The sequence below is a fragment of the Aotus nancymaae genome, unplaced genomic scaffold (genome assembly GCF_030222135.1).
Source record: "Aotus nancymaae isolate 86718 unplaced genomic scaffold, 86718_ANA_hifiasm-v0.15.2.pri h1tg000029l, whole genome shotgun sequence".
In the NCBI taxonomy this organism is placed as follows: domain Eukaryota; kingdom Metazoa; phylum Chordata; class Mammalia; order Primates; family Aotidae; genus Aotus; species Aotus nancymaae.
In genome coordinates this window covers 30746056-30759362 of record NW_026988442.1, presented here as the reverse complement: position 1 = coordinate 30759362, position 13307 = coordinate 30746056, and the positions used below count along the sequence as shown (strand labels likewise).

The 13307-nt window shown below is 49.1% G+C and overlaps 1 protein-coding gene across 5 annotated transcripts in view; it reads left to right on the top strand.

The window, feature by feature from the left end:
- Window positions 1-12187, top strand: part of ATP9A (ATPase phospholipid transporting 9A (putative)) — a 162204-nt gene extending 150017 nt beyond the window's left edge. For 4 of the 5 annotated variants that reach the window (XM_064382531.1, XM_064382528.1, XM_064382529.1 and 1 more), the window contains exons 24-29: window positions 1299-1363; window positions 3001-3109; window positions 4005-4062; window positions 4800-4853; window positions 6682-6885; window positions 11705-12187. In XM_064382531.1, the coding sequence (XP_064238601.1) occupies window positions 1299-1363; window positions 3001-3109; window positions 4005-4062; window positions 4800-4853; window positions 6682-6885; window positions 11705-11841 (627 nt within the window). In that variant the 3' untranslated portion in view covers window positions 11842-12187. The remainder of the gene's footprint in view (window positions 1-1298; window positions 1364-3000; window positions 3110-4004; window positions 4063-4799; window positions 4854-6681; window positions 6886-11704) is intronic. The other variant, XM_064382526.1, reaches the window with a different exon arrangement.
- The last annotated feature ends 1120 nt before the right edge of the window (window positions 12188-13307 follow it).

The window sequence follows — 13307 nt, the reverse complement described above, 5'->3', positions numbered from 1 at the left end:
GGTCAGAGAACACGGTTTTAATTTTTCCCAAAATGCTCTTGTTGAGATGAAGGCTTTATGGCTAGGATGACTCTTAGAGGAAGGGGCTCCTGATATTGGTTTGCAAAATAAAGCCCAGTTTCTTGACATTTTTACAGCCATCATTCCTATGCAGCAGCCCAGCCTGGGTGAGATGTCACTGGAAAGGTGGCTTTCCCGGCACGGCCAGAATCAGCTGGGCTTCCTGGGGCCCCTTGGCACCTGCGCTCTGAGCGCTGTGCAGAGAAGGCACGCATTTCTTACATGCTTTCTCTCTGCGTCCATTGAAGGTGTTCCCGGACCTAGCCCTGGTGTGATGCTGTTTCTAGTTACTAGGGTATCTCTGCCTTGCTTTTAGTGTTTAGATTTTTAAAAGCTTTCCGGCAGTGTTTGTCTCTGGCCTTCCTTCAGCTTTATGTGAATAGAAATCAGCCTGGAGACCATGTTCCCTCTGTTAGCCCATAGAGGTCCAGAGAAGGAGCTAACAGAGCTTCAAGTCTGATTGGATCTCCCCAGCCTATTCATTATTACCAGCAGCTAATATTTTCCGAAGCAGGAAGCAGGCATTTCCGTGAGGGTTTGTAAATATCTTCATTGCTTTTGTCTAATTGCAAAAGTAATCTGTCATGTGCTCTTTTCTAAAATTTCCCCAAATACCGAAACATGTAATGTAAGAAGTGAAGCCTTCTCTGCCATCCCAGCCCCCGTAGACACTTGGGAGGCTCTTTTTCCATAAGGGTTTTCATGCCTCCGGCAGCGTGCGTGCCTCCAGAGGTGGGGATTCGGAGCTGGTTAGAAGTGTGGGCTCTGGGGCTACAGCTGGGCTTTTACCTGCTCAGTCTCCCGTTCTGTAAAGTGTGGGCAATAGAGGGCTTGATGCTGTGGGCGGCTCTGGAGATCAGTGTGCTCATGTACAAAGCATTCCTGGGTCGTGGAACTTAATGAATATTCACAGCCGGTGGAATGGACCCTGGAGCGGTAAAATCACCCTACCCAGGAATGATTCCTGGATTTGCTGCTAATGAGCTGTGTGGGCTTGGGCAAGCCACATACTCTCTGTGCCTCACTTTCCGCTTTGCATAATGAGGATGGTGAGAATCGTACGTACTTCATAGGGTGGTGGTTGTTGTACGAATGAAATGAGTGAATCCATGTAGAGTACCTTATAGCAGTGCCAGCATGGGGTGAGGGCTGCGTAAGTATCAGGTGTTATTTTTATTCTGTAAACATAAGGGCTCTGTTGTGACTTTTGGTGACATCCTCCTTTCTCCTTGGCACAGGCTGTCTTTTCCTCCGTGTTTTACTTTGCCTCCGTCCCTCTCTATCAAGGATTCCTCATCATTGGGTAAGGAAATCCTGCCAAGGGATTAATTGTTTATGAAACTTTCTTCAAATGCCGCAGCAGAGAGAAGGAACGTTGTGGAAAAATTCTTGGGTTCCCAAGTCACATTGGATTCTCAGCCCCAGCGAACACAGGCCCAGCACCATGGTTTAGAACCGTCTTGAATTACCAAGGTTTTGACCCATTCAGCCCTTCCCCAGGCGGAGGAAGTGGAGGTGGATGTGTGTGTGGCGTGGTGTTCTTTGCCACTTGAACCTGGTCATGAGAAAATACCCCGTGGTTGTCAGTTGATTGAGGAAGGCAAGGCGGAGGGTTTGCAGGCTTGGTGATGTCGCTGGGGTCTTCATCAAAGGGAAGGGGGATCTGAAACATGCCCTCCTCGCCTGAACTGAGCCCAGTAGAGGTCCCATCCTTGGAGCTCCAAGGAGGGCCAGAGTCCACTGCCTCAGGGAAGTGCGAGTAACAGAGCTTGCCTGCTGTGCCATGGTGACAGAGACTGTGTCACTTGGGCCTTTGCTGCTCGCACACCCACCCCCATTCCTGACCTGGAACTTCATGATGGTCCTCTGACATTTTCAGAGAATGTGATCAGTCTTTAAGTCACCCAGGTGGGTGGAGTTTGGTTACCAAGTGCCCTAGATACAGACACACGCAGCTGAGGCCCCGCGTGGTCATGAGGAGATGGCGCAGCAAGGCCGGCTGCGCTCCAGAGAGGCTTGCAGAGTCCGCTTTCCTTCTTACTGCGTTTGGCCGATGACTTGAGCTTGAACAGAGGCACTGGAATTCTGCCTGCTTCTAGCTGGAAAAGTGGACTGTCCTTTGTCGGGGTCTGGAAGAGTCAAAGAACATGACAATATAATCAGGGGTTCCCTGAGCTGTGCTGCATGCGACCTTCCATGGCATGACCCCATCTTCCCCGTGAGTCCTCATTTCCTCTTCCATCACCCTCAGCCCCAGCCCACACTGGCCTTTGGGCTCTTCAGACGTGATAGCCACCTGCTGCCTCAGGGCCTTTGCACTGCCCATTCCTTCTCCCTGGAATGCCCTTCCTCCTGGGATTGGCTTGGCTGCCCCTTACGTCCTTTGAGTGTTCGCTCAAAGCTTCTGCTCCTTAGCCTCTAAAATTGTGCTATTACCCCCTACACCCACCCACCCACACACACGCATACATACATACGCACACACACACATACACACGCACACATACACACACATACACACCCACCCACCCCCACACACGCATGCATACATACGCACACACATACACACACGCACACATACACACACATACACACCCACCCACCCCCACACACGCATGCATACATACGCACACACATACACACACACGCACACACCTTATTTCCTCTGCGCCATTATATTTCTCTTATCAGCGCTTACCTCTACACACATAGAGTTTACCTAATTTATTTGTTTATTGACTCACTGAGTAGGACAAAAGCCCTTGAGGGCAGACATTTTTGTCCATTTTTCCTCTTGGGTTTCAGCCAGCCTTGGAGCGTAATAGACCAGCAGTAAATAGTTGTCCGAGGCATGGATGGGACTTGGGTGCTGGAGGCTGGCATAGCACAGAGCTCTTACCCCATTGGCCAGGTCTTACCCATGGCGGCTTTCTCTCCCAGGTACTCCACCATTTACACCATGTTTCCCGTGTTTTCTCTGGTCCTGGACAAAGATGTCAAGTCGGAAGTTGCCATGCTGTATCCTGAGCTCTACAAAGATCTTCTCAAGGTTCTGTGGTTCTCAGTCCCACCTTCCTCCCTTCCTCCTTTCCTTTTCTCTTCCTTCCCTCCCTCCCTGCTTTTTTTTCTTATTTCACACAGACCCTCCATTTCTGATTTGAACACACTTGAACTGGTAGCTTTCTTACTTTTGGGGGGAAGGTGTAGGAGTTTGCATTTTTTTTTAAAACAGTAATATATGCACTGTTAGAACTTGAAAGAGTACAGTAATAGATAAACTGAAAACGAGCCAACTCATGACTTTGAAAAAGCCCTGACAGTTCCGCTTTGCAGCTGCAACCTATGTTTGCTCCCAGAGATGCTCCTGTGTCTACTTCCAAAAAGTATGTGTGGTGGCATGGGCACAGGCATCCTATAATTTTATTTGTCTTCAAGCGTTTTTTACCAAGGGAAGATTTATTCCCATTTAATGTCAATTCTTTTTTTTTTTGATACTCAGTCTCCGTCACCCGGGCTGGAGTGCCGTGGCTTGATCTCGGCTCACCGCAACCTCCATCTCCCGGGTTCAAGCGATTCCCCTGATTCAGCCTCCCGAGTGACTGGGTCTATAGGTGTGCACCACCATGCCTAGCTAATTTTTGTATTTTTAGTAGAGAGGAGGCTTCACCATGTTGGCCGGGCTGGTCTCGGACTCCTGACCTCAGTTGATCCACCTGCCTCAGCCTCCCAAAGTGCTGGGATTATAGATGTGAGCCACCACACCTGGCCAATTCTTTTTTTAAAGAAATAATTTCTCTAATGTGTTCAGATGTGTGCAAGCCACTTTCTTGATGAAGACAGATGGGTTGCCTTAGCTGGTTAGCGGGAGAGAAACATGAACGCTGATGGCATGCTGCTCGAGTCCCGGAAACCTGCTCTAATCTTTGTCTGTGTTTCTCGTTTAGGGACGGCCATTGTCCTACAAGACATTCTTAATATGGGTTTTGATTAGCATCTATCAAGGTAAGGATAAGTGGAGACACTTGTTTGTCTTGTGCTCTGGTGCTGACTCAGGAGTGTCCCCTTCTAGCCTGTAGAACAAGAAAAGAAGAAAGTGGAATCTGAAATAGCAGCAAGGAGGGTGACAGGGTGACCCAGGGGAGACCCTGCTCACCCTGTCATAAGGACTTAAACGTCAGACGCATGCAGTGGTGCTGTCTGAGGGTTGAGGTAGTGAAGCCAGAGGAAGGCAGCGAACCATAATCAAAACCTGCAGGGCTGCTCCACCCACGTGATGAAACATGGTTGTTTTCTGGGATGTTCTGATACCTTTTCGGAAAGTAAGGTCAAATCATAGTTTTGGAAAAACGTGTTTACTTTAGTGGCCTCCAGAGAGGGTCTCTCAGACTGCAGAGGCTTTGTAATGCAAGAAGAAAAGAGCAAAACTTTGATTTGTAATTACTTTTTCTAACTCTTTAAATATATATATTATATATTAATATATATTTTACGTATTTATATATTATATATATATATATATATTTGAGACAGAGGGCAAAGCCACTGTGCCTAGAATCCTCTTTTTTTTTTTGAGATGAGTTTTGCTCTTGTTGCCCAGGCTGGAGTGCAGTCGAGCCATCTCGGCTCACTACAGCCTCCACCTCCTGGGTTCAAGCGATTCTCCTGCCTCAGCCTCCCAGTTAGCTGGGATTATCAATGCTCACCACCACGCCCGGCTAATTTTTGTATTTTTTTTTTAGCAGAGATGGGGTTTCACCACATTGGCCAGACTGGTCTTGAACTCCTGACTTCAGGTGATCTGCCCACCTCAGCCTTCCAAAGTGTGGGATTACAGGCGTGAGCCACTGTGCCTGGCCAGTATTTCTGTTTTTATGTATGTTTTATAATGCACATAATAGATTTCATATACATATGTATGTATAATGTATAATATATGCATTATATATAATATATATTTTATATATTATGTGTATAACATATAATATATGCATTATATATAATATAGAATATGTATGTATGTAGAATCAGAGTGAGACCCTAGGTGGCGGAGGATCTCACTCTGTTGCCCAGGCTGGAGCGCAGTGGAGCAATCACAGCTCTCTGTAGCTTCGACTTCCCCAGGCTCTGGTGATCCTCCCACCTCAGCCTTCTGAGTCTAGCATGAGAGGTGCGCACCATCCCCAAATCAGTTCCAAGTCAGTTCATTTCTTCCCAGTTGGTTGTGAGCCACGAGTCCCCGAAGGGCCAGCAAGATGCCCCCGTGCTGTGCTGTGGACCCCATCGGGTGCTGACACGGGCTTTAGTTCCTGTCTAGAAACTTGTTTCTAGTTCAGCATCATAAACCTGGGACTACAGGTGTCCACCACAACACCCGGCTAATTTTTGTATTTTTTACAGAGATGAGGTCTTGCCATGTTGCCCAGGCTGATCTTGAACTCCTGGACTCAAACAATTCTCTTGCCTCAGCCTTGCAAAGTGTTGGGACAACAGGCATGAGCTACTGTGCCCAGAACACTCTTTTTGAGTATTTCCATTTTTATGTATGTTTTATGGTGCATATATTTTAAAATGATACTGATGTCTCTATGTATCCAGACAGGTACACATGTTTAACTTACAAATAAACATGTGTCTTTGGGGTTTATTATTTTAAAAAATAAATTTACTGTTCATGTTACCTGTTAGGATATATTTTTTATTTTTTTTTGAGCCAGAGTCTTGCTCTGTAACCCAGGCTGGAGTGCAGTGGCATGATCTTGGCTCACTGCAACTTCCGTTTCCTGGATTCAGGCAATTCTTGTGCCTCAGCCTCCTGAGTAGCTGGGACTGCAGGCATGTGCTTCTACGCTCAGCTAATTGTTGCATTTTTAGTAGAGATGGGGTTTTGTCATGATGGCCAGCCTGGTCTTGAACTCTTGGCCTCAAGTGATCCTCCTGCCTCGGCCTCCCAAAGTGCTGATTACAGGTGTGAGTCACTGCATCATTTTATTTTTTATTTTTATTTTTACTTTTTTTTTTAGACAGGATCTCACTTTGTCACCCAGGCTGGAGTGCAGTGCTGCAATCTCAGCTCACTGCAACCTGTATGTCCCAGGCTCACGTGATCCTCTCACCTCAGCGTCCTGAGTAGCTGGGACTACAGGCGCACACCACCACACCTGGCTAATTTTTGCATTTTTTGTAGAGATGGGATTTCACTGTGTTGCCCAAGCTGTTCTCGCATTCCTGAGCTCAAGCGATCCTCCCACCTTGGCCTTCCAAAGTGCTGGGATTCCAGGCGTGAGCCATCATGCCTGGCTGCGGCGTCATCATTTTAAATATTATATTTAAGTTTCTGTTTCTTTCATCAACTCTAGAGAGTTATTCTTTCCCTCCCTGCCTGGCTTCCTTTTTTCTCCCTTTTCTTACTCTGTAATTATAGATTATTTATCCTACAAGGTCAAAGAGGAAAATCGGAAAACTATAGGTTCAGACCTCCATACAGCACCAGTCATTAACCTCATGTAACAAGTGATACCTTCCATGTCTAAATGAAAACAGTGCAAAGGGGCCGCGTGTGAGTGAGCAGGGCGAGGCTTTTGCAGGAAGGGCGCGGGGAACAGCCTTCTCTGGCGTTCGCAGGGAGCACCATCATGTACGGGGCGCTGCTGCTGTTTGAGTCGGAGTTCGTGCACATCGTGGCCATCTCCTTCACCTCGCTGATCCTCACCGAGCTGCTTATGGTGGCGCTGACCATCCAGACCTGGCACTGGCTCATGACAGTGGCCGAGCTGCTCAGCCTGGCCTGCTACATCGCCTCCCTGGTGTTCTTACACGAGTTCATCGGTAAGACCCCCGAATGCTTAAACCCTGTCTGTCACTCCCAATGAATCGGGCCCAGAGGTCTTGCTGCCCTGTGAGGGAAGGGGTCTCCCAGCGCTCTGGCCGGGGTTGTGCCTCCAGCAGTCCCTCCCGCTCAGCTGTCTGCGTTTTCTTACTGGTGTTCCCTAGAGACAGGCGGTAGTTGCGCTTCAGGGTGTGAAATTGAGGACACAGGGCAGGATTGCATTAGAGTGTTTTTCTTTTTTACCTTGTTCTTTTTTTTTTTTTTTTTTGTGAGACAGAGTCTTGCTCTTGTCGCCCAGGCTGGAGTGCAGTGGCATGATCTTGGCTCACTGCAACCTCTGCCTCCCGGGTTCAAAAGATTCTCCTGCCTTAGCCTCCCGAGTAGCTGGGACTACAGGCACCCACCACCATGCCCAGCCACGTTTTTCTTTTTTAAATCACACAGAGCTAACTAGATTAGAAAGGGAGTCCACTGGCCGGGCGTGGTGGCTCATGCCTGTAATCCCTGCACTTTGGGAGGCTGAGGCGGGTGGATCACCTGAGGTTGGGAGTTTGAGACCAGCCTGGCCAACATGGAGAAACCCCATCTCTACTAAAAATACAAAAATTAGACAGGCGCGGTGGCACACATCTGTAATCTCAGCTACTTGGGAGGCTGAGGTAGGACAATCACTTGAACTTGGGAGGCGGAGGTTGCAGTGAGCTGGGATCGTGCCACTGCACTCGAGCCTGGGCAACAGAGCAAGACTCTGTCTCATAAAAAAAAGAAAGTCCATTTCACTCGGCAGGTAGGAGTTACTGGGTTTCTCCACTGGGTCGGCTGCTGTACGGGACCCCGGCTGAGCTGGGGGAAAGTTGAGCACCCAGGTCTCACTTTCATGTAAATGACAATCCAGCAGGCTTCCTCAAATCCAAGAAAATCTGAGGACATAGCGGCATCCTCTTAGCTGATAACTTTTCAGACTTTTGTTTTTTTTGAAACAGAGTCTCACTCTGTCTCCTTTTGGGGGCCACAAAACCTTGTTGTTCCCAGGAAATCTTAGTCTGAAGTCCAATCTGTGACATTGGTAACGGGGCCTTGTGATGGCACAGTGGCAGCGCTGGAGGTGCCAAGCCCCAGACCTTGCGGTGCGGCCCTGCCTTGCTGCTGTGTCTTGATAGAGCTCCTAAGGGACTCCATGGGTCTCGGAATAAAATCTGCTGCTCGGCACAGCAAAGCAGGTGCCGAAGGTACTCGTCAATTCCATAGACCTGGGAGCACCTGCCGCGGCCAGGATTATGGTGGCAGATGAGGTGGACAGGCTTGCCATGGAGCTGCCCTTCTCGTTGGGAACACGTGTAAACACACATAAGTGAGTCTGTGAGCACAGGAGTATCAGATGTGATCAAAGTTACCAAGAGAGATACACAGGGTGAGGCGCTAGAGACCCAGGAACACCCCACATAAAAAATGTTATGGAGGCCGGGCGCGGTGGCTCATGCCTGTAATTCCAGCACTTTGGGAGGCTGAGGCGGGCGGATCACAAGGTCAGGAGTTCGAGACTAGCCTGGCCAACATAGGGAAACCCTGTCTCTACTAAAAATACAAAAAATCAGCTGGGCATGGTGGCATGTGCCTGTGATCCCAGCTATTGGGAGGCTGGGGTCGGAGAATTGCTTGAACCTGGGAGGTGGAGGTTGCAGTGAGCCAATATTATTACATCATTGCACTCCAGCCTGGGCAACAGAATAAGACTCCGTTTCAAAAAAATAAAAAAAAAAACTTAAAATGTTATGAACATTTAGAGCTGGGAGAGAGCTGGCCGCATCCCAAGCTGGGGTGGGCTGGTCCTCTGACCTCTGTAGCGATTCCAGCTACTCTTGTCCTTGCGCAGCGTCAGCCATGTCTCTAGATGGGCAAGCCTGGCTTCACGACTCTTCCATGCTGACCTCTCACTTGCTTTGCCAAGTCAGTTCATTTCTTCCCATTGGTTGACACACAAGTCCCTGCAGGGCCACCAAAATGACCCCATGCTGTGCTACGGACCCCATTGGGTGCTGACACCGGCTTTAATTCCTGTCTAGAAACCTGTTTCTAGTTCAGCATCATAAACGTGCAACATGGGCACAGCTCAGATGGCCCAGCATTTTCTGTGCCGCGCTGCGGATAGATTCATCAACTCCAGTCTTGGTTTCCCCAGCACAGGGCACACTCAAGCTGTGATGGCTTTGGAACCTCGGGTCCAGGGGTCATCCTGAAAGTCTAGCTGTGCAGCAGGTAGCCCTCTTCACACCTCTTTTCAGTAGAAGCATTTAAGTTTCTGTCTGTGTTATTTAAACAAAAAACCCGCAGAGTGATATTTTTTCCTTTTTATCAGCTGAGGAAGCAGAGCCCAGAGGCTGCTTCTCTGATAATAAGCTCATCTGTGTTCAGGATTGCAGATTGACTCCCTCTGGGGGAAACTTTCAGTTATGACAACCCCCTCATGCCCCTTCCTCCGTGGGAAGCCTGCCTGGGCCAGGGGCTCTCTAGCAATAGCCCATCCCGCTCCTTTGTCCCAGGCCTTGTCGGGGGGGGGGGTGATGTGCCCCCACCGCCTGGGGAACAAACACGGGTCTTCGGTGGGTGTCAGCAAACCCTAATCCTTTACGTATAAAGGAGACGTATATACAGTGTTATGAACAGATAAACAGTATACCTGTGACATTAACATTTCCTGGAGGTGGTCCATTAGGGGAAGAAAAGTCTAGGCCGGGCACGGTGGCTCACGCCTGTAATCCCAGCACTTTGGGAGGCCGAGGTGGATCACGAGGTCAGGAGAATGAGACCATCCTGGCTAACACAGTGAAACCCTATGTCTACTAAAAATACAAAAATTAGACAGGCGTGGTGGCACGTGCCTGTAATCCTGGTTACTCGGGAGGCTGAGGCAGGAGAATCACTGGAACCCGGGAGGCAGAGGTTGCGGTGAGCCGAGATTGTGCCAGTGCATTCCAGCCTAGGTGACAGAGTGAGACTCTGTCTCAAAACAAAAACAAAAACAAAAAACAAAAAGAAGAGAAGTCTAAAAAGGTTTCTTAAGGAGCAATATCGAGATAAAGCAGAGAAACTCGACCCTGGAAGCGTCTTTGATCATGGCCCCTTTGCCAGCTTCCAAAGCTCCTTAGGAAGGTTTTAGTAAACTTAAAACAAACAGCCCTGTGAGAAGTAGTTTTAAAACAGTTTCATGGTGGCATCACCAGTTTCTAGAAAGGATTTGTGAGCACCTACTATGCGCTCTAGGAACTAAAGGACCATCCCTGTGAAAGGTGTAGTTTGAAAGCAGTTTCACCTTTGTCACTAGTCTCTAGAAAGCATTTTGTGAGACCTACTATGTGCTCATGGGCTTGGCCCTGAGGGGTCACAGAGATGTAGCCTCTACTCAGGAAGCTCAGCTTGTTTTTGATGTGGACACATGACAGGGCCGGGTGAGAGGCACAGGAAAACCCCAGGGTGAGCTGAGCGTTGCGTCCAGCACATAGTAGGTGCTGTCTCAGTGCCAGCTGCATTTCAGCATCCTGTGCTCAGAAAAGTGGGGAAGGGGTTGTTTCAGCTTCTGCTATATTGAAAGCCACAAACTGTCACTCCTCTCTTGAGGAAACCTCATAACCGGGTTTACAATCCTGCAGCTGGAAAGGCAGCACCCCCGGCCCCACCTTCCATCCGAGCCCCTGAGGGTCGTCCTAAGCCTGGACCTGACAAGGGTGGTCTCAGCCCACTTTGCACCATGACCCAGATTCATCCCTGTGGTTTTCTGTGACCATCGCTGGGATGAAGGGAAGAAGTTGCTGAAAGCAGAAGGTTCATTTGAATGTCACTTTCCGCTTGCCAGTGGCCAGGGCTTAGAAAGAAAGACTCTCCAGCTGTCAGACAACACCACATCAAAAGCATCTCGTGAGTTTTCTTCCCCTGTAATTTTCTTTGCTTCTTTTCTTTTTCGAGATGGAGTCTCGCTCTGTCACCTAGGCTGGAGTGCAGTGGCATGATCTCTGGTCACTGCCACTTCCGACTCCCGGATTCAAGCAGTTCTCCTGCCTCAGCCTCCTGAGTAGCTGGCATTACAGGTGCATGCCACCACACCTGGCTAATTTTTGTATTTTTACTAGAGATGGGGTTTCACTATGTTGATCAGGCTGTTCTTGAACTCCTGACCTCGTGATCCCCCTGCCTCGGCCTCCCAGAGTACTGAGATTACAGACACGAGGCACCGCACCCGGGCTCTTTCCTTCTTTTTTTTCTCTTTTTTTGAGACAGTGTCTTACTCTGTTGCCCAGCCTAGAGTGCAGTGGTTACGTTCTTGGCTCACTGCAGCCTCCACCTCCTGGGCTCAAATGATCCTCCCACTTCAGCCTCCCAAGTAGCTGGGACTATAGGCATGCACCACCATGCCTGGCTAATTTTTGTACTTTTTGTAGAGATGGGGTTTTGCTGTGTTGCCCAGGCTAGTCTCAAACTCCTGGGCTCAAGTCATCTGCCTGCCTTGGCTTCCCAAAGTGCTGGGATTGAGGCATGAGCTACTGCAGCTGGTGGGCCCGGTAGTTTTCTTTTCCTGTTGAAAGTAGCATTTCACTATCGGGAAGCTACAGAAGAGAGAGCGAGAATCAAGCTGATGGAGCCGTGCGCTCTTAGCCGTGGTGCCTTCCCTTACAGTCCCTGGAGGGAGAGGGCCGTTGCCAGGAGGCCGTGGGTTTATGACAGGAGAGGACTTTCCCTTTGAGAGCTGTGAGGTCTGTTTCTGGACCACATGCACCTTTCAGAGTATTCCTGCCTGCTCACCACTGTCTTCCCGTTTGCTTGCAGATGTGTACTTCATTGCCACCTTGTCATTCTTGTGGAAAGTCTCCGTCATCACTCTGGTCAGCTGCCTGCCCCTCTATGTCCTCAAGTACCTGCGAAGACGGTTTTCTCCCCCCAGCTATTCAAAGCTCACGTCGTAGGCCGCGCACTCTCTGGAGGGGGCCCTGGTCTCGGCGCTTCCCTGATGGACAGAGCTCAAGTTCCATGGATGTTAATCACCACCTGTGGATTTTGCAGTAATTGCTAACACGTGCAGTTTTAATGGGAAGAGGCTCTGCGCCTAAACGGAGTCCCGCTGCATCAGCAGGAGGGAGGTCCTAAAAAAGACCCATCTGGGCCTGTCTGAACCCCTCGTTCTTCGTGTTTGAGTGAATGTGAATATGTTAAAGCTGGTGGCTCAGCTGGGAGATGTATATGGGTTACTGTGCGAGCTTCCTTATGACTTGAATTTTGTTGTCACGTGATAAAAGTCTCTGTCCAGCTGGAGGTTGTAGGAGGCTTGTTTTTTGTTTATGTTTTGTTTTTTTAACAGTCCTGATGTGTATGTACTCTTTCAGTCTTTCTTGCTTTTACAAAGAGGTGTCAGAAGAATAGAAAGCTCTTGGTGTAGGTTTGGGAGGAAGAGACAGTGACATCTGGTGAAGTTATCCACACGGTAATCTCCGTTCAGAAATGCTCAGGATCCTCTCCAGGTAGCCGTGCTTATCCAAGTTACACCGGATTCCTGGGATCGTAACCAGTGACCGGGAGGAGAGGGAGAGAGAGTGTCGTAAATCCAATCTGTTGTCCTTGATCTGATTCAGCATCCATAGTGCATGAGTTAACTTCACCTGCCACCTCGTAAAAGAATTTCAGAGGTGCGAGCCCACTTTATTGGGACCTGGTAACAATTACAAAGCCAGTGGCTGGCTGAGAACGACCTCCGACATTTTCAGCAGAGTTGTTTTAGCAGGAAACGTGCCACTGAATGGCCCCTAAATGTGTCGACAGTGTGATAAGAGACTCAACTAATTCTTTAGACAACATGGCAGCTGTGACTCAGATCCTGCAAGGCCAAAGCGGAAAGGTCAGGAGTGGGGACTCTTCTCTCACAGAAGTGTGTTTCCTGTAGGAGGCATTAGTGAGGATGACCCCGCAAAGCCAGAGCCATCCTGCCAGGCTGCCTTTCGCCGATGGCAGCTTTCAGAGCAAGGAACCTCTGGTGGGAGGAGGCCCAAGCTGCGGCTCTGGGACCTGGATTTCCAGGGGAGCTTGCTGAAAGGCAGCCAGTCGTCAAGATTCCTTCCCTACGAGGATGGACTCCATGCACGCATGTTTCCTATAAAGCCGTGGCTTCTTGTTTCGGAGGAAGAAGGGAGTTTGTGATCATTGGCCGTGGCAGAGCAAGGCATTCTTGGGTTTTCAAGTCACTTCTTGCAGAAGCCACATCTGCATGCCATGAGGGTTAAGTTGGTGGGGCTTCAGGAGCCAAGTGTGGTCGAGATCTTGGATTTGCGTTTACTTGTTGATGAGTACATACCTTCAAACCCTCCACCTGGCTCAACTTCTCTGTGCTTCAGAGATGTACGTTACAGCCTGGTTCTGATGCCTACTAACTCCTGCTCTC